Source organism: Akebia trifoliata, chromosome 3, assembly GCF_017979445.1.
Source record: "Akebia trifoliata isolate Shusen 1 chromosome 3, ASM1797944v1, whole genome shotgun sequence".
Classification (NCBI taxonomy): domain Eukaryota; kingdom Viridiplantae; phylum Streptophyta; class Magnoliopsida; order Ranunculales; family Lardizabalaceae; genus Akebia; species Akebia trifoliata.
In genome coordinates, this window is record NC_141377.1 from 49,167,936 (window position 1) to 49,187,252 (window position 19,317).

Below are 19,317 nucleotides of genomic sequence, written 5' to 3' on the forward strand. Positions count from 1 at the left end.
TTCCAAGATGATAAACTTTAAATACACAAAATAATAATAAAATTATTTGAAAAGTATATTGTTTTCATTAAAAATATTGAATTTTGGTTATGTTATTCAGGCCGGATCTCATCTATGATAATTATAGATTAATAAGACATTAATTTCAAATTCAATTTGATAATCTTCAAGCATAAAAAAAAAAAAATTTATTAATAATAATTGGAAAGTATATTTTTCATTAAAAATATAGAATTTTAGTCATGCAATCCGGCCCGAAGCAAGCCGGAGCCCATAAGAACTGGGCTAGGCTTAGTATACTTAGACCCGATATGGGTATAGGCTGGTTTAGGTTGAGCCCCATTAGTCTCGGGCTCAATGAAGCCCAGATTAAACTCGCCCTTTGACAGTCATATGTAAAGGGGTGGATATATATATATATATGGGAGCCGTTCGGCATCAGTCTGTTTATCAGACGTGAAAATTTTAAATTATAAATACATGGTTATATAGATTAAATTAGATTATCACCATATTTATCCCGATTTTAAGTTTCAAATGCACAAAATATAATTCCAAATTTTATTATCCTACATTAATAATATAGATAAATATTACTACTTTATATTTGAGTGAGAGAAATATTTTATAATTGAGTGATGAAAATTTACATAATTAATTAATAAAACAATTACATAGGCACCACATATTTTTCGGATTTTAAGTTTCAAATGCACATAAATATAATTCCAAATTTTATTCCCCTAAATTGATAATAATATAAAAATATTATTATTTTATATTTCAGCAAAAAAGAAATATTTTATATTTGAGTAAAAAAAATTGGTAATATATTATTATTTTATTTTATTGCAAAAATATAATTGAATACTAATTTTTGAATAACTTTGTATAGAATAATTATATGCTACAAAATTTTATTTTTGAATTATATAAGTTCAACTTTTATTGCATAAATTACTATATTTTATTCAAATTTATTTCTAAATGTCCAATTATGTTGCATGTAAGCTTAAAGGCGCCTACTTAACTAAGTTGGCAAAGGTGTGTGTAGTGTTGAATTCAAATCTTGTTGGCAAAGGTATGTGGAGTGAAAAAATCGAAAGAAAAAAGAACAAGAACAAAGATTAAGGTGAACAAATAGTAGATATGAGGATGTCGCGATGGATGAGTTGAAAGAAGGACAAAATTAGCAATGAACGTCCCTGTAGACAAAAATTAAGAAAAAGTCGATTGAGATCATTTGATCATATACAACTAAAACTGATTCTATATTTAATTAGAAGAAATGTGCAATTTAAATATTCTAAAAGAGTAGAAAAAACTCAATTGGACAATTGAAAGAGGCAGTGGAAGAAGATATGAACACACTTGAAACAAGTTCCGACATGGTGTTAGAAAGAACTAAATGGGAGAGTGGGATTTGCAGAAGACCCTGAATATTTTGGATAATGACAAGACTGAAAACTAGATTATGAGTGTGCTGGAGTGACCTCAAGCTGGAACCTCATATCGTAAACCATGACATGAAAGTGGATAGGAACAATAGATGCTTCTTCACTCATATCTCGATGAAAAGCATCTGCGGTTCTCATGCACTTTCATGTCAAGATGTGCGATATGAGGTTCCAGCTTGAGGTCACTTCAGCATTATTCAAACAAGATTGAGCTCCAGAGTTAAAAATTTGGGGCAAGAGTTACATTTCAAAAGCAACAAATTAGAGATGATGTTGAGGGTAATTCCTCATATTAAAGGGTAACGCTTGTGAAAAAAAAATGAGAGATTCTATTGCCACACCAACTTTTTCTAACGACGTCCCAATTCATATGTAAATCGCCAAACATCCCTACATTTTGGGGTGGCATTAGCAAAAGTTGGTCTGGCAATAGAAGCTCTCAAAAAGAAATGCTTCCTTGTCCCAAAAGGCAAACACTTTCTAATAGATGATTGACGAATTTTATTCACTTAAAGTCTTATCATGTATGACAAAAAGATAAGAGAGAAACACTTAGAACTAATAACCCAGCTTCAGAAATAATACCAGGACTAAAGCTGCAATCCTCAACTAACACCTGATGCTAAGCCAATATCAAAACTTTTAACTGTGTAATTTCCCTTGCTAAAGAATATACATGATCAAAGCCACCACCCATGAAACCATCTGTTTGGATTGCACTTGGTGGTGCTGACAAACATATAAATCAATCTCGCTCTGGGGCATCTCCGCTATCTTTTCTAGCATTCAACTTTCCGGCATAAGACCACACCTTCTTTACATCAGTAGAAAATAACTTTTTCCCATCCTGTGTGCCCAGAAGATCATTCTTGTTCAAGGAGGGATGTGCTGTTTTCGGGCTTCCAATCACTGGCGTAGAAGAACAGAAAGTTGGTGTTGCAAATGGAGAAGCATAGGGAGTATGTTGGATTGAGAAAGGGCTAGGTGAAATCCGCTTTTGTATGGGAAGACCACCCAACCCTCCCCCCCTTCCAAATGGGGACATTGACACTGCTGCCACACGTCTCTTGGTTGTATCATCCACGTAAAGTAGATCATCAATCCTTGCCTTTATATTGAAGGCCAAACTCTCCATCACCCTTGAGTAGCTCTCAAGGATAGATTGCCCAACATCCTGCAGCCAAAAAACAGCTAATTTTCAAGCTTTTATCTTTTTTGTGAATTAGATGTTATTCTCAAGGTTCATATCTGTCAAGACCATAGACACACACGGACTATCAATAGCAAAGACACGCACATTGTACTAAGGCAAAACTAACCGTTCAGCAATCCTAATCATCCTATCAATATATTTTCTTGTCTCGGAGAACAATGGATCGGATGCCTACAACCATCCCACATTTGGCACAAGGGTGCTCTAGGTATGACACGTATAACATTCTTTAGGCAGTTCGCTAAAGAAAGGAATACTTTTGATCGACAGTCTGATTCCTATGGAGCTACAATAGGATGGAAAAATTATAAAATATACCTCACTCAAATGAAAAAAAAAAAAAAAAAAGCAAATGAACCATAATTTCATGAAAAGAAAAGAGAGGTGCTATTGGCAACCCAACTTTTACTTGTTATATCCCAATTAAAATAAAAATAAACAAATCAATGGTTGAGAATAAGTAAAAGTAGGGGTGCCAACAAAAATCTCTCTTTTTGTTTAGATTTCTATTTGCTAGATTTAGGATTTTATATGAGCTTAATCCTAATTGTAAACGACTGTTGAAGTTGTTTGAATGTGTTATAATGCTCTGTAATGTAGAGGTAATAGCTTGAACCAAACTTTCGTAATGTTGGAATGGTGTGTTTTAATCTTTAATTAGGCCATGATAAAAAAAGTTAAGAAATTGAAGTGTAATAAGTAAAAGTTGGGGTGCCAAAAGCAGCTCTCATAGAAAAAGAAGGAAGTGGGTAGTACCTTGTTGTATTGAATCTTATTCATGTCCAAAGCAGTTTGCGGCAGACCAGGGTACCGAAGCCTTAGACTGTGTAAAAGGGTTTCAGCCCGTTGTGCTAGAAATTGACTCCTTTCTTTGTTACCAACAAGACCCTTGACCTTACCACCCCAAGATGAACGCCCAGTCTTTGCACGATTTATATGTTTTTTCGGGACTTTTTGCCTCCAAATATACACTGCAGCCTCAATCATGTTAGCTATTTCGAGTATGCGGTACTCTGATGACAAGTCTAAGCAATCAAGTAGACGTTCTGGTGAGAAATGCTCGTCAGTTATGTGGCTGTAGATCATATCACCCAAACAAACTTTTCCACTCTGCAGGAATAATAGAAGCCGTGAGGGTTAACCAATAAGTCAAGGAACAATGATGGATTGAAAATGTTAACAATATAAATGGCAAGACAGTCTCAAAGTTCAAATAGCAATCTCTTTGTTCTTAGTTAAAATAACCACGTCAGTGCATTTGTATCTGTAGACAAGACAATTAATTTATGCATATTGCTTTTGATAGGTGGAACAATAATTGCATTAATTCAACACTTCAACTTAATAAAGCCTTTATGTGGAGGTATTATTGCAATCTTAAACAGATATACCTCCCTAATCTTCAGTTAGGTCAGTGTTGCATGGTATAAACTTGAAGGACTGCAATCCAAACTCAGACCGTGAAAATCTAATCGGACCATTACAGACCGACCACGATTGATCCCAAAGTCTGATTCAAGGCCAAATCAGGTTGATCCCAGTATTGTTGACGAGTTCAAATCAAAATTGAATCCATGGCAACCATGAGTTGGATTGAGTCAAGACCCAGTAAAACTGAGTCAGACTGGGACAGACCAAGCTCAAGTATATTCCTAATAACTTGGGTGCCATGTTTACAAAACATGGGTTGCTTATAAGAGGCTTTTCCGTCTATCATAAGCTCCAAGGAGTTGCAAGGAGTGTATGCCTCAAGTCTAAAAAGCTTTAAAATACAAATAGATATACAAGATAAAGATCTTAGGACTCGTTTTTTATGATTTAGCATAAACTTCACTTATGTCGAGAAAGGGTTTTTTAAGCACTACTAAACAATTATGTGGTATCCATGAAGCAAATGTTTTCCTTCCATCATTTGAGGCCCTCTTGTCTTTTTTTCTTTTTTTGGATAAGTGTAAAACTTTATTTGAAAACGAGAAAAAAGATTCAAAAGGAAGCTGAGGTAGCCCCCAGCAAGAACAAGAAACAAGAAATCTAAAAAGACAAAAAAAGCTACAAAACAAACAAGAACAAAAGAAGCACAAAGAATCACATAAAGAGTCTCATTTGAACACAAAATCATCGAAAGAAAACCCCGAAAAATCTTTGCTCAACTTCGACCAAAGGTAGAGCAGCCCCAAAATTTACATAAACACGGCAGGAGAAGTACTATCCTTGCCCTGGAATACCCTGATGTTTCCCTCACTCCAAAGTCCCCAAGCAATAGCTAAAGGAAGAATAACTCAAAGGTATCGTTTTCTATGAGAGAAAATATTTAAAGTCCACCCTTCCAATAGCAAGAAAAAAGTTTGAGAGAGAACCCAATCCATTCGAAAAAGGGAGAAAAAGTTTGTCTAAATACCCTGGGAAAAAGAACAATGAATTAGAATGTGATTAACAGATTCCCCATCCCTTAAGCATAAGGGGTAGAAATTTGGAGTGATACCACCACGTTTTATCAAATTATCTGAGGCAAGCATCTTCCCCAAGGAAGCAAGCCAAACAAAGAAGGAAACCTTGGAAGGGACAATAGCCGACCAAAAGATAGATTCCAAAATATAATTATTGAACGAAGGGAGAAGGAATTTGTAGAAGGAACGAACTGAGAATCTCTTGTCCGTAGCTAATTTCCATTCCCAATTGCTATGTTAATCTACCCTAAATTGGACAGAATTCAAAAGATGTTAGCTCTGTTATCTACCAGTCATTGAAATTCCTTTTGAAGCCCAGATCCCAAAAAATGATACTTCTAATGCGAATCAAACGTTATTGAACCGAGCAATTTTTTTTCAAAGAACAAGCGTACAAAGAAGAATATTGAATTGACAAAGTCGAATTACCACACCATCTATCTTCCCAAAACCTGATCTTGTCCCCTAAGCCCACTCCATAATTGATCCCTCTATCAAACTAATCTACTACATTGAGAATCCCTTTCCACATGCAACAAAGAAATGTGCATGTGGCCTCACTGCTATACCACCCAAACCTCTCTCTTGTCTTCTTGTCTTTGTTCTTGGGTGGTTATATTTGTTTAACTTAAATTCAATGAGGCGCTATTGTCCCTTGATTAGTTGAGCCAACAAGTAGAAGAGGTAATTTTCAGGAAACACAATGCCAAGCAACATGTAAATAAGGTGATTTTTTAGCAAACATAATGGTGTTGACTATCATGGTGGATTCATGAAAAAATTGAGTTTCAGTATACTTTGATCTCAAGAATCTTTAGTCTCATATGTAACCCAAATTTTAACAATTGAGCTATCGTTTTTGCTTTCTCCATTATTACATGAGTTTAGTCTCTTGGGAAAAATTTCAAGTTGAAGCTACCAAAACTAGTCAACTTTACTGATTTAAGAGATGGGAAGATAATTTAAATCAACAGTGCATTTAACCCTCTGAAACAAAATTAATATGTTTTCAAGCCCTCTATTTAAAATTCAAGTTGGATGTTCCTGCATGAATCTTAGCAATTAATGGTGAGGCTCAAATGAGAAAAGGCTTGCCAAGGATACCTTGGCAACTAGAACAAGGAAGGGTGTAGCAAGCAACAAGATTCTTCAAGGAGTTAAAAATAAGCATAAACAAGGAGATTCTTAAATCAAGGTGGGGGGGGAATAAATAAGAAAACTTTGGCCTTCATATCAATTTGCAAAAAAGTAAAATCTTTGGGGTAGGGGTTGTTGATAATCTCCCGTTGTTAGTACCTATCTTGGGGTGCTCTAGTGATAATCTCCCCTCCTCCTATTTGATCTCCCTTTAGGAGCGGTGTATAGCAGTAAGAGCATTTGGGATGGAGTTGTCGATAGAATGGAAAAGAAGTTGAGCATGTGGAAAGCAAGATATCTTTCTAAGGGCAGTAAGATGACTTTGATCAAAAGCACACTATCTAGCATTCCTATCTACTTCCTTTATCTTTTTCTCTATGCCAAAGTCAGTAGAGATCCGCATAGAAAGACTTATGAAAAATTTTCTGTGGATTGATAATAATGGAGGAAGAAAGTATCATTTGGTTAATTAGAAGTAGATTTGTACCCCCAAGAGAAATGGAGATCTAGGGATTCGAGGTCTTAGGCTCATGAATAGAGCTCTATTAGGCAAATGGTTTTGGAGGTTCCACGAAGAAAGGGATAGTTTGTGGAGGAGAGTTGTTACTGCTAAGTATGGGGAAAAGAGGTTCGAGTGGTATAACAGGGAAGCCAAGGGGTCATATGGTTGTAGTGTTTAGAAAGGTATTGTCAAGGTAGTCGATGTTTTTGCGAGAGAGATCAGTTTTAGAGTAGGCTTAGGGGATAGGGTGAGATTTTGGGAAAATACGTGATGCAGTAATTCGGTTCTATCAACTCAATACTCATCATTGTACGCTTGTTCTCTTAAAAGGAATTGCACGATTAAGCACTATTTGATCTGTAACGATATCACTTATTCTTGGAATTTGGATTTTAGAAGAAATTTTAATGATTGGGAGTTAAACGAGGTAACATCTCTTCTAAATCACTTGAACGAAGTTCAAATCAAGGAGAATGATCAGGACAAGAGGGAATGGGTCAAGACTAAGGATAGGAGATTCATTGTTCGCTCCTTTTACAAAGTCATTCTTATTTGGTTTTCTCTTGTCCCTTCTAAAATTTCCTTCTTTATTTGACTTGCCTCCTTAGAGAAGATTCTTACATTGTATAATTTGATTATCATGGGTAGATCACTCTTAATTTCTGTCCCCTTTGTAGGAGTGATGGCGAATCTGTGGATCACACTCTTCTTCATTGTTCTTTCTCCCGAGGAATTTGGTCGTCTTTCATGTCTTTGTTTCATATGTTTTGGGTTTTCCCGAAAAACTTTCTTATGATGTTAGAAGGATGGGATTGCAACGTATTCTCTAATAGAAAAATGCACCTTTAGGTTATCCTTCCTTTGGCCATAACTTGGGGTCTTTGGAAAGAGAGAAACAATAGGGTGTTCCAAAGTAAGGAAAACAATTTGCAATACGGTGTATATAGAGATTTTAGGGTTGCTATTTTTTTGGGCGAAATTAAGCAAGGACTTCTCTGGATTTTCTTTTGAGGACTTTGTATTTAGATGGGATAGCTTATGCAACTAGCAAGATCTTGTTTTTAGTCTTCCCTGTTTTTGCTTTCCGCTTGGGGGCTTTTTCGGCCTCCTTGTACTCTCCTTCTTTTGATTTATAAAATCTTCACATTTATCACAAAAAAAAAAAAAAAAGGAAATTTTTAGAAGGTTAAAAAATTCTTTCACATACTCGGCCTATGTATGTAGTTGTATAGTTGAGGCTTAGCCTCACCGAGCTTTAGACCTCAAGGTCCCCAACAAGATGAGGCATAAGCCTTTTATTAGCAAGTCAAGCCATACAACTTCTATTAACAAGTAGAGGCTTAAGCCTTGAGGCTAAAATCACATGTCTCACCCCAAGGCATAACTTCACGAGCCTTGAGCCAAGGTTTTTTAAACATGATCCATTCTCAAATGCAATGTGTGGCCTAGATATGATCACACAAATTTTGATGACAAACGTTTTCCTGGTTCAATCATTGAATTGTCTGAGTCTGATGAATTGACTCGTCTAGGTTCTTGTAATTAACACATTCTGACGCTCAAGTCAGCGATCAGTAGTAAATGGAATTCTCAGTACTAGGTTTTCAATGCGTACCTTTTTTATGATCCCTATGTCTCTTTTATGAGACTTATGTTAATAACTACCTCATTGGAGGGGTTCCCTTCACAAACTAACACTTCGTGGTTATTCTACTTTCCCACGTTCTATAACTATTTTTCATACCATCTCATGCTATGTTGCACGATTTTGATATACATGACAGCCTATGTATATCAGATTTTAAGATACATATATCAGCCCACGTGGAGGAAACAGTCATGTATATCAAAATCATGGGAGACAGCATTAGATGGTATGAAAAACAGATATAGAACATGAAAAAGTGGAACAACCACGAAGTGCCAATTCATGAAAGGAACCTCCAATGAGGTTGTCATTAACAAAAGTCTTACAAAAGGGACAGAGGGACCATCAAAAAGGTACACACTAAAAACCTAGTGCTAGAAATTCCTATTTACTATTGATAGCTAACTTGAGCGATGGAGTATTAATTACATGAACCCAAACGAGTCAACTCATCAGAGGAACAATTCAATGATTGAACCAGGAAAGGATTCTTCATCAAAGTTTTTGTTATCATATCTAGACCACACAAGCAGCATTATTCTATACATCGATATCTCAAGATTTGAACCATTAATAACACAATGATAGTGGCAATGTTCATTTCTAGTGATTTGAGGGGACTTTGTAAAGGGAAATGGTAAAGGTAGCTCCAATAAGGGTATTTTGGAGGAGTAATGATAAAGAAGAAGCTCTTAGAAAGAAGGTAGGATACGAAGACTTCGTTAACTAACAATCTACTCCAAAAGACCGATCTGTTAGAGAGGGGAGAACTTAGATTATAAGAGGGTCACGGGGCTTAACTGGGGTATGACATATCTGAGAGTGGAGGAAAATATACACTCAACAGACTTCAAAATCGGAAATTTGTCTATCCACGGAACTAATTTACCTCTTCAACCATATTGAGGATGCAAGGTATTTTTTTCTCCATGGAAATATTTTTTGATAAGTTAAAATTTTATTAGAAAAGAGGACAAGATGTCCCGAACATACAAGATATAACAAAGAAAAAAAAAACATAAAAGGGATCACTAATCTCCCAAATTACAGACATGCTCCCATCAAACAACAAAATCTTCTCCATGGAAAATATGTAAATGCATATTTTCTTCTTTGCCAGTTAACTGAAGGCGGAACTCGAAATACTATCTATCCATAAACAACATTTAGATGATCCTGATGATAGTGAGGACATTTGTCCAGAGAATAATTTGTCATAATAGTCTTAGTTCTCAACTAGGAATCCAACAAGCAATTTTCAATCATGAACTTCGAAGTGGGAAATTAATGGCCAAAAAGAAAATGGCAAGTAATTCAGCAGCAACCAAGTTGAAGAGAACAACTGTCCTGATCAAAAAAATAACTCTTCCAGCTCATTATTCACAAGGAATCTTAACTAGAATGAATAAATGAGAAGTTATGGAACCATATCATACAATAGAGGACTAATAATGACAAATGCATAAAAGGAATAATTTACGCACTACCAAGGACTTCACAAAGAGAGAAACCAAATACTTTATGTACAGAAAAAGTAACGGTACTCATTGACGAGACTTGTTAGAGTGAGCCCAGTACATCAAGGGATCACCACATGCAGTGCATTGGAGAATGAGTCCAGTATAGGTACACAATATAAAAACATCATCATTAAATTGGAGAAGAAATATCTGGCCCAAACAAGATAAACAATTTGGAAAGCCTGAAAAGTCACATACTATTTCTTATCAATAATTAATGGCCAACACATAAATGAGTAAACTAAAAGCATGATCGCCGTTGTCATCATCAGCATCATCGTTAAAGTATTACCCCAAAATCTAGGTTTGGTTGAACTAATTATGTTCCTCCATTAAATTATATATAAAGCTGGTGCTTTTGTTAATTCAACAGTCTTCAGATCTCACTACCTCAATACATGTTCCTTTTAGGCTTCCCCTCACTCTTTTAGTACCTTCAACTTTCACATACATTTTAACAGAGGTGGTCGTTGCTCTCCATGGCACATGACCAATCAATCACATTTGAGTTTCCTTTGTTTACCATCGATAGGGGCTACCCCTACACCGTCCCGAACAAGTCCCTCTTAATTTTATCTTAGTCTTCCACTCAACTCACCCAACTCAACATCCTCGTTGCAAATATGCTCAATCTCTTAACATGCCACTTGATTGCCAAACATTCTGCTCCATAACTCATAGTCGATTTAATGTAATCTTATAAAATTATCCTCTAATTTGATTGGGATACGTCAATTACATGGCACACCACAAGCACTACTCCAATTTAACCATCCAGCTCTAATTCAATGGGCGCTATCTTTCTCAATCCACCCAACCTTGAGGATAATAGAACCAAGGTAATGAAAATGGTCAACTGTATCCTTACTAATTGCATTCATATACTTTGCTTTAGCTTACTTATTCTAGAATCCATGGATTCCAAAACAAATTTCCAGAGTGCTAATTATTTTTGTATCCCTATTTGGTCCTATGATTATGTCACATGTAAATAACTTCACCAAGGACCCATTCTTGAATATAAGCAATTACTTCATCAAAAAGGAAATGGTAGATGGGTGGAGTAGCGTATTTAAATAATTATATTCAAACAAGAAAGGAAAACATAAGGGGCAAGAGATCAAAGAAAACAACAGGCATAATTTAATAATCTAAGGATATATTGGTTTGCAGCATGTAGCTTTCTGATCCAAAGGCATCAATATTCTTTCCTTTCACACAACTTCAAGAGTTTCAAAGGAAATATTATCAACAATTCAATGGACCAAAAGTGTTTTGTTTCAAAAATAAGCATTCATTTATTATCTCTTTCAATACATATAAAGAAATTAATCATGAAACAAAAGCATCTATATCCAAAAATGTCATATAAGTGGTAAGACAAGTGAAGGGTTGTTCCCACGTCCTAGTTTCAAACCCCCTTTAACCCATACTTATCATGCTAACACCACTAGCCTTATTACTTGTCCTAACCAAGCATTTACTTATCAAAATAATAATAATGCATAAATAAATCCTCTGCAAAAAAAAAATCTCTTTTTAAATATTCCCCCATCCTTTGACGTGACACACACTGTCATAATTAATTCCAAAGCATCATCAAAATCCTAATAATCTATCCCCTACTTGTGGAATTCACATAATACCTACGACCGCCCACATTCATGTCAATATTTTTCTTTTCGCAGTTTCTCCTTTCTATTTCAAGTTCAACTTTTACCACTAAAATCATTTACTTTAGCAGGTTATAATACCTATACCTTGCACGAGTGACACTTCCTCAAAACATTCCATGTGCACCTCTATGCCAACAAAGTGATAATACTTCAGGTGATTTTTGTGGCCAAGCACATATATCCTAAAGAATGAACAAGTCGCCAAATCACATTAGTTATTATCATCGCATGGTCCCATTATATTTGTTAGATATTAGTTTGCACAACCTAACATCCAATGTAACATTCTCTATGTAAAAGTAGAAGCCAGCGAGAATTGAGTCAGTGGGTATGATTTTTATCCAAATTCACTGATTTCTGCACCCAACCTAACATCCAATGTCGATGCTACAAACTAACAAGGACGTGAAACCATGGTTCTAGGAATGTTTAGGCCTCAAGTTCTTACCAAATGAGACAGATAATTAATACAATTAACCATATAAAGAAGGGCTCACAAATCAAACAGAGGGATCATCATTAATACCTTAGGCAAAGTCTCCAAGTAAGCATTTGGGATTTCCATCTCGGAAAGTACACTACTATTAATTGCCATGGCTGCCTTTAGGATCTGATTCGTGCAGTCCCTACATTGTTGCAATCTCTTCCTCGCATCATCCGACAACCCATTATGTGGGACCCTAGGGCAGGGAAGCCACCACTTCTCTTCCTGCCGAACCGAAGGCCTCCCAAAAGAGGAAGAATTCGGATACGAATTGCTATCATGGGAATCAGCAACAACAATCCCACGATCGACGTACCAGAACTCATTATCACAGAAGCCATCAAGAATACTAAGCAGCATAGCATCAAGCTTCTTGAGAGCTGGGAGGTTTACATAGAGATCAGAGCGAGGACGAGACACCATGACCTCGAAGGTTCCACCACCAGGGAATTCTTGAATGGAAGGGACCAGTTCTACAATTGAATCACTCACGCATAAGAGCCATTCCATCTCTCGACACCACATTGACTTCTTCTGTGGTGCCAATGGCTCCAATCTCCATAGCTCCCCAAACACAGTGGCTGCCATTTTATTTTTCTCAGAATAAATAAATAAATAAAAATACATGAGGAAAAAATTATGGGAAAAAAAGAGAAGAAGTGACCTAACCAGAGAGGTTAGTAATGGCGTTGGAGATAGTGAGAGCCGTGCAGACCCCCTTACCTCCACCTGACATGTCTTCTCCGAGTAGAAGCTTTGCAAACCTCTCCTTCATCATCTCCACCTCTGCAACAACTCAAAAAATAAAAAAATAATTTAAAAAAAGGGGGCACTGCTAAAATGCGCCGGTGGAGACAGTCTTGCTTAAAATGTGAGATTTCGCAGTACTATAAACAAGGAGTAGATCTACCCCACTAGCGAAAGGAAAAAAGATTGGAAATATTACCGGATGAATCAGTCTCGCGTTTCTCAGACTTGTCATCCCAAACCACCACATCTTTCCCACCAACTACCGGAATCATCAACGAATGAACCCTGGAATTTCCGGTAATCGAGAGGGATGCGAGTGGTGAAGATGTGAGAGAGCTAGAAGCGCCGCCCTCCGCATCGTATCGTCGACAGTAAAAGCTACTCGAACTCTCTGACTCGCTAACGTCCGCACTTAAGCTGTAACTCCCAAATTGCTCGCTATGTTGATCAAAACCGTCTTCTGAACACACACTCCCCATTTATGAAGAAGAAGATCGAAACAAATGTTATGGGTCTGGGAGGTAAAGTTTATAGGAAATCAGGAGGGATCGAAGGTACATTTTCTCTGGAATATAGAAAACCAAAAGAGACAAGATGAAGTACACCAAGGTTCCTTGTGCTGCAGCCAAACCAAAAAAAGGGGTCGCCGTTTACAAGTTAGTAGTCTTCGGTAACATGGGGGTCCTCTCCTCTCCTCTCAGCACTCGACACGGGCCTTTTTCCTTTTCCTATATCTGCTACTTACTACTACCACTACTCCACGTCATTTGCCACGTCATAATATATGCCTACGTGGAATCCAAGGTGGATTCATTTTGGAGACAAGTGGATGATCCGTAATTTGGGGAGAGTTTGAAGAGAAAGACGAAATTGGTTGTTGTTTTTTCAAACTTGTTAAAAAGGTTAGGAAATTATGGTTTTGACTTTTTTTTTTTTTTTTAGCTTCTCTTCTTTGTCTTAGGGATTGTATTTCCTAGCCAATAATATTCGGTCATACAATTAGCTGGATAGACAGTAAGTACGTAACTCCCCTGTCTTACCTAAATGCCCTCGATTACTTTCAATACTCCACCAATCACGTATACCAGATAAGACAAGATAAATCCTTGTGAGGGGCAACAAAGCCCAAGAGTAGTTCGGTGGTCGTTGTTGATGCATAGTTGTGATTAGATCAAGACAAGACATGCATCAAAACATCTTACGGTTGACATACATGAGATTTCTCAAAATCAATCCAATCAGAATCCTATTGGACAGTCAGATTATTCAATGTCTTGATAATATGTTGAAGATTTTTTATGATAAAAATAATGATGAATTACATCTCTTTTGTGCGTCCTGTTCTCCTATTATACTTAAATGCACTTCTTTGATGGGTAAGGACACTTTTAAATAGATTTTGCCCTTTAAACTCTAAGCAATAAGCAATTGTTTATGAATTTGTAAGACTTTCTGGTTTTGTGGATTTTGTTAACGTGTGTACTTTGGGCAGACGTTAAAAAAATACACATTGGGATCTGACTTTTGTACTGAAATTGCCCTAGAAGAATTCTATTTTTATCAAAAATACCCCCACGGGTTTGCTCCCAAGATGTATTTAATGCATTTTACCGGCACATGTTAATCAGGCCCGTGTTTTATTCAACATAGCCGTGACCCAATTAAGGTCAGGCTTGGTACATTCGCTTGATACGAGTCACATGCAACGAAGAGCTTTTGTTGACCGACTTAGACGGTCAAAATCCTTTTGGGGAAATTACAATAATGCACTATGCTTTGTGAACGTGCATCATTTTAAGAACATTTAATTATCCTCAAAATAATACGAAAATGCTGAAGTAACATTGAAACTGACATCATTTCATACATTGTTGATGTGGATGTGTAAATAAAATTATAGATACTTTTCATCGAGATGCGAGTGAAAAATATATATGATTGCGTGCTCACCAATGTTTGAAACAATGTCAATTTCAATAATGCCTATCAGCTTCAAAATCTCATAAAACTGTCTTCTTTAGATTACACGCAATATCTCCAAAGAGGTATCTCAAATATTAACAATCCAACCGCTTAAAAGTCAGGCTCCAAGACCTATACCTGTAATTCATTAGGATCCAAATTTCTTAATGTTCACTTACCTGTTTCAATAAAAATAACTAAATTGAAAACGTGCCGTCCAAGAATCATATTTGTTGTCATTTTCAATACAAAAGTTCCTACCCCTATTGAGATGAATATTTGGCCCACCTTTCAAATTTGACTGGTAAGTAGAAACTTCAATGAAAAACAGTCATAAAAAATCACAAATGTGCTTACTTTTGATGTGTTATATGTAGGTCGACAAAGAGATAGTCTAATAGTTTGTGGGTTTCCATGTTAATTGCACTTGCCAGAATCCACACTAATCCATTTTTTTTTTTTGGGTAACTAGGCCTTGCTTGGTACAAAGTAAATCAATGCAAATGATTTGTTGGAATCTAATTTATAGATGCTTGATACCAAACAGGGCCTAAGTTTGAATACTATTTTAGCCAATACAATTTTAGGCCCTATTGGTATGTTGCAAATTCAAAAAATTTCCTGAAATTAATTTTATGGGTGCTTGGCTTGCATTGTGATAAATTTGTATGAACCACCTAAATTTTTAAGAAATTTCAACAAATGATTTGCAGCACAAAATGTACCATAAATTATTTAACTCCATTATCAGATAATTTAATTAAATTATAAAAATACCCTTCATACTTATGCATATATTTACAAAAATATTCCTTATTAAAGATACATTTTGTTGAATGGAATTACATAAAAAAAATTAAATTACACAAATAGCCATCAGCACTTGCTACAATAACATAGATATTTATTCACAAAAAATAAATCTCATCAAAGATACATTTATGTGTATATACAAATCACATGAATACCCCTCAATAGTGTTATCACAAAATATCCTACATCATAAGGGTATTTTTATAAATTCATATGTATGTTATTGTAACAAGTATTGAATTTTTGTAATTTAAATAATTTCTTTAAGGAAAAATTACTCAAAGGACCCTGACAAAGGGATTTTTTCTAATTAGTCCCTAAGTTTTAGTACTTTTCTTAATAGTTCATTTAGTAAAACTTTTATTTCTAATCAGGCCCTGAACCCCACTCCACACATCCCTTACGATTGAAATGTCAAAATTACTCTTACCATGCGAAATCACCATTTTCGTATTAAAAAAACAAAGGATTTCCGACATCCTAATTGAGTTTCGAAATTTCATTACAATGAAAATGATTTACGAAGAAAGAAGAAGCAATTTTCAAGCATTTTGAAGATGTATCTAAAAAGTTAGTTATTATTTATTACTTTCTTTACTTCAGTTTGGGATGAAAATCAATTAAGGATGGTTCTTTTGGTCTGAAATTGTCTACACAAATCATTATGTCAAGTTTTTTGGTCGATCTTTCTCTGTACTTTTGTCAAAAAACTCGAAAAACAAAAACATGTGGGTTTTACTAGTATCTAGCTCACCACTTTTTAGTTTTGGGTTCAACATTTTTATTGATGAGTTTGACATTTTTTTTTTTAAATTGTCTAACTCGACAATAAAAATTGGTGAGCTTGATAATAAAAATGTTGAACTCAATAATAAATAAAAAGTGGCGAGTTCAACACTGTAATTTTTTTAAATCTTGGTTTCGTTATTCATTTTTTATCTTAAATTGTCAAAATGGATTTAAAAAAAAAATCTAAATATTCAAAATTAGAAGTATATCGCTTTCATTTGTCATTCATGATTAAAAAATCGTCAGAAATTATTAGAATCACGTTTGAAAAACCTAAGTACGTGAAGAAGATGAAAAAATGGTATTTTAAGTATTTCAAAAATATTATAACCTTAGATGATGTTGAGGGACCATTAATAAAATAAAGTTTTACTAAATAGACTATCAGGCAACCGCCAAAAGTTGGGGACTGATTAAAAAGAAATCCCTCCACCAAGGTCTTTTAAGTAATTTTTCCCTTTTTTGAATAAGGTCAAATAAGTTAAAATCATTTTCACATTTTGTTTTAACAAAAAATTGATCCAAAACTTTTATGAAAATATTGAAGTAACATTACAATTGACATCGATTCTCACATTACTGACGTGGATGCATGTAAATAACTTTTTACTTGTGTTTGATTTGTGCAGTTTCTCAGCTATTCAAATATGGCAACTAGAATCAACAGTTAACATTAATTTTAATTAGGGTCCAACAGGATTTGGGCAATAGGGCCCAAAGGTTGTTGGGTGAGGTATCAAAGTTTAATGTTGTGGGGGCTGCATATTCACAAGGTAATCGTGTACGTGGAATATCCACCAAATGGTGTCAGCCTTTCTTCGTAAGTGTCTTCATGCTGACTCCACGGTGTGTAGGTAATATCTTTATGGCAATGTTTTCTTCAAAGTTATTTGGCCCAGGCGAGAAAAATAATTATATAGAATCGTGTTGGGGTGACACGGTATTATCGTGATTCTCACAATTCTAACGTGGACATCTGTAGATGTTTTTTGCTTATATCACGAGGAAATACATCTATGATTATGTGCACATCACACGTCAGACTTGTGACAGTAAATACTTTTTGTCATTTCAGCGTTTTCCAATTATATATATATATATTTGTATTTAATAATATGTTACGTGATTAATGAGTCCAGTTTGTATTCTCATATCTCAGAACATGCCACGCAATACGTGACATGTTTTGGATGTGGTCCTTTCTTGCATGACATGTTATTCTTGCCAATTCTCAAAAGTACAAAATATTAAGTTAGAAACAATTGTTTTTTTAAGATTGGTAATTATTTATTACTACAAAATAATTATTATGTTACCTATTGTATAAAGTGAAAAATCTAAGGATAGAACTTTTTTTTTTCTATTTATTGGTAATTATTTATTACTATAAAAGAAGTATTTTCTTACTTATTGTATAAAGTATCAAATATCGAGATATAGTTTTTTTTCTTCTATTTTGGTAACTATTTATTACAATAAAATAGTTACTTTGTTGTCAGATGAACAAATACTTTATATATATATATAAAGGACATTTTCTTTGATTGCATGTATAACCATAGAGATAGATAGTGGGTGGGGGGAATATATATATATTTTTTTGATCTTTTGGGTTTTTAGCTGTTTGATTTTGGGCTTGGGTTCAGTTTTGGGTTTCAAGCTTAATTTCAATCCGGTTCGGGTTCAATCTAAACCCAATCAGGTTTGGACCACTTTCTCAGTCCAGGTAACAGGTGTCGGGTAAACTATACATCCCTCACTAAGTAAATATGATTCAAACTCTTCTTGCTAATACATTATCTTCATAAAACTCCCCATTGATAAGTATGTCTTGCCCAATTGCCTTTGTTGAGGCCTAGATGGTGAGTGGGGGAATATTTCAAAAAATAATAAAAAATGAATTTTTTGAGTTTTTAGCAATTCGATTTTGGGTTTGGGTTCAGTTTTGGGTTTCGAGCTTAATTTCTATCCAGTCCAGGTTCAATCTAAACCCAATCAGGTTCATACCACTTTCTTAGTCCAGGTAATGGGTTTCGGGTAAACTATACATCCCTAACTAAGTAAATAGGATTCAAACTCTTCTTGTTAATACATTATCTTCATAAAAACACCACAATGATAGGTATGTCTTGCTCAATTGCCTTCATTGAGGCTTAGATGGTGAGTATTTTTTTGCTCATAGATTCTCTAGTGCGTGCCACCTCAAGCCTAGCAAGGGTGGTTTTGTAACTAGCAAGGTAGTTCTATAAATTGGGGATGCCATTCAATACAAGGGGCTCACGTGATAGGTGGATTCTTGATTTTGGGAGTACCATGTGCTAAAAAAAATCCTTGATGGGCTCTGACGCTATTGGATGAGAATTAAACTTTTCAGGTCCTAGATAGAAATTATATTCAACAAATCACTAGCATCTATTTTTTCATGTCAAAACTAAATACAAATTTCAAACTTGTGAAGCTCTAAATCTAACTTGTGCACTAAAGAATGTGTAATCATTCATTGGTACAAAATCAAGATTCCCGACTACTTGGTATGTATTTCATGTGTGAGGGTAGGGTGGGAGCTAGGATTTTGCCCATGTGGGACAAACAAGATTAGACAAAATTTCGTAGGGACAACTAAGAGTTAAAAAAATAAGTGAGATAACTAAAAATGAAAAAAAAAAATTATCTCAAATAACTTATTTATTCATAGACTTTGAAAATTCTTGTGGGCCGGGGGATGATAAAGTATGTGATGGGGGTGTAGTTAAGGTGGTCCCACCCCCAAGTGTAATGAGGTCACTCTGTCTTTGCATACATGCACTTTATTAATTATTCCATGATTCTTCAAATCCAAAGGAATCTTTAATTTCTAGTCAAAAGAAGAAATTCTATCCTCCACTTAGTTGGTAAATGCTTTCGTAATTAGAATAATTT

General features: G+C 35.2%; 1 protein-coding gene across 1 annotated transcript; it reads right to left on the bottom strand.

Annotated features, from left to right (window-relative positions):
* Positions 1-1,934: 1,934 nt before the first annotated feature.
* LOC147407617 (rop guanine nucleotide exchange factor 1-like) lies at positions 1,935-13,546 on the bottom strand. Its single transcript, XM_086436272.1, has 5 exons — positions 13,031-13,546; positions 12,754-12,870; positions 12,127-12,665; positions 3,427-3,780; positions 1,935-2,631 (listed from the first exon to the last, which is right to left on the bottom strand). Exons 1-5 carry the CDS (start codon positions 13,311-13,313, stop codon positions 2,203-2,205), a joined length of 1,722 nt encoding a protein of 573 aa, XP_086292398.1. The 5' UTR covers positions 13,314-13,546; the 3' UTR covers positions 1,935-2,202.
* Positions 13,547-19,317: the final 5,771 nt, after the last annotated feature.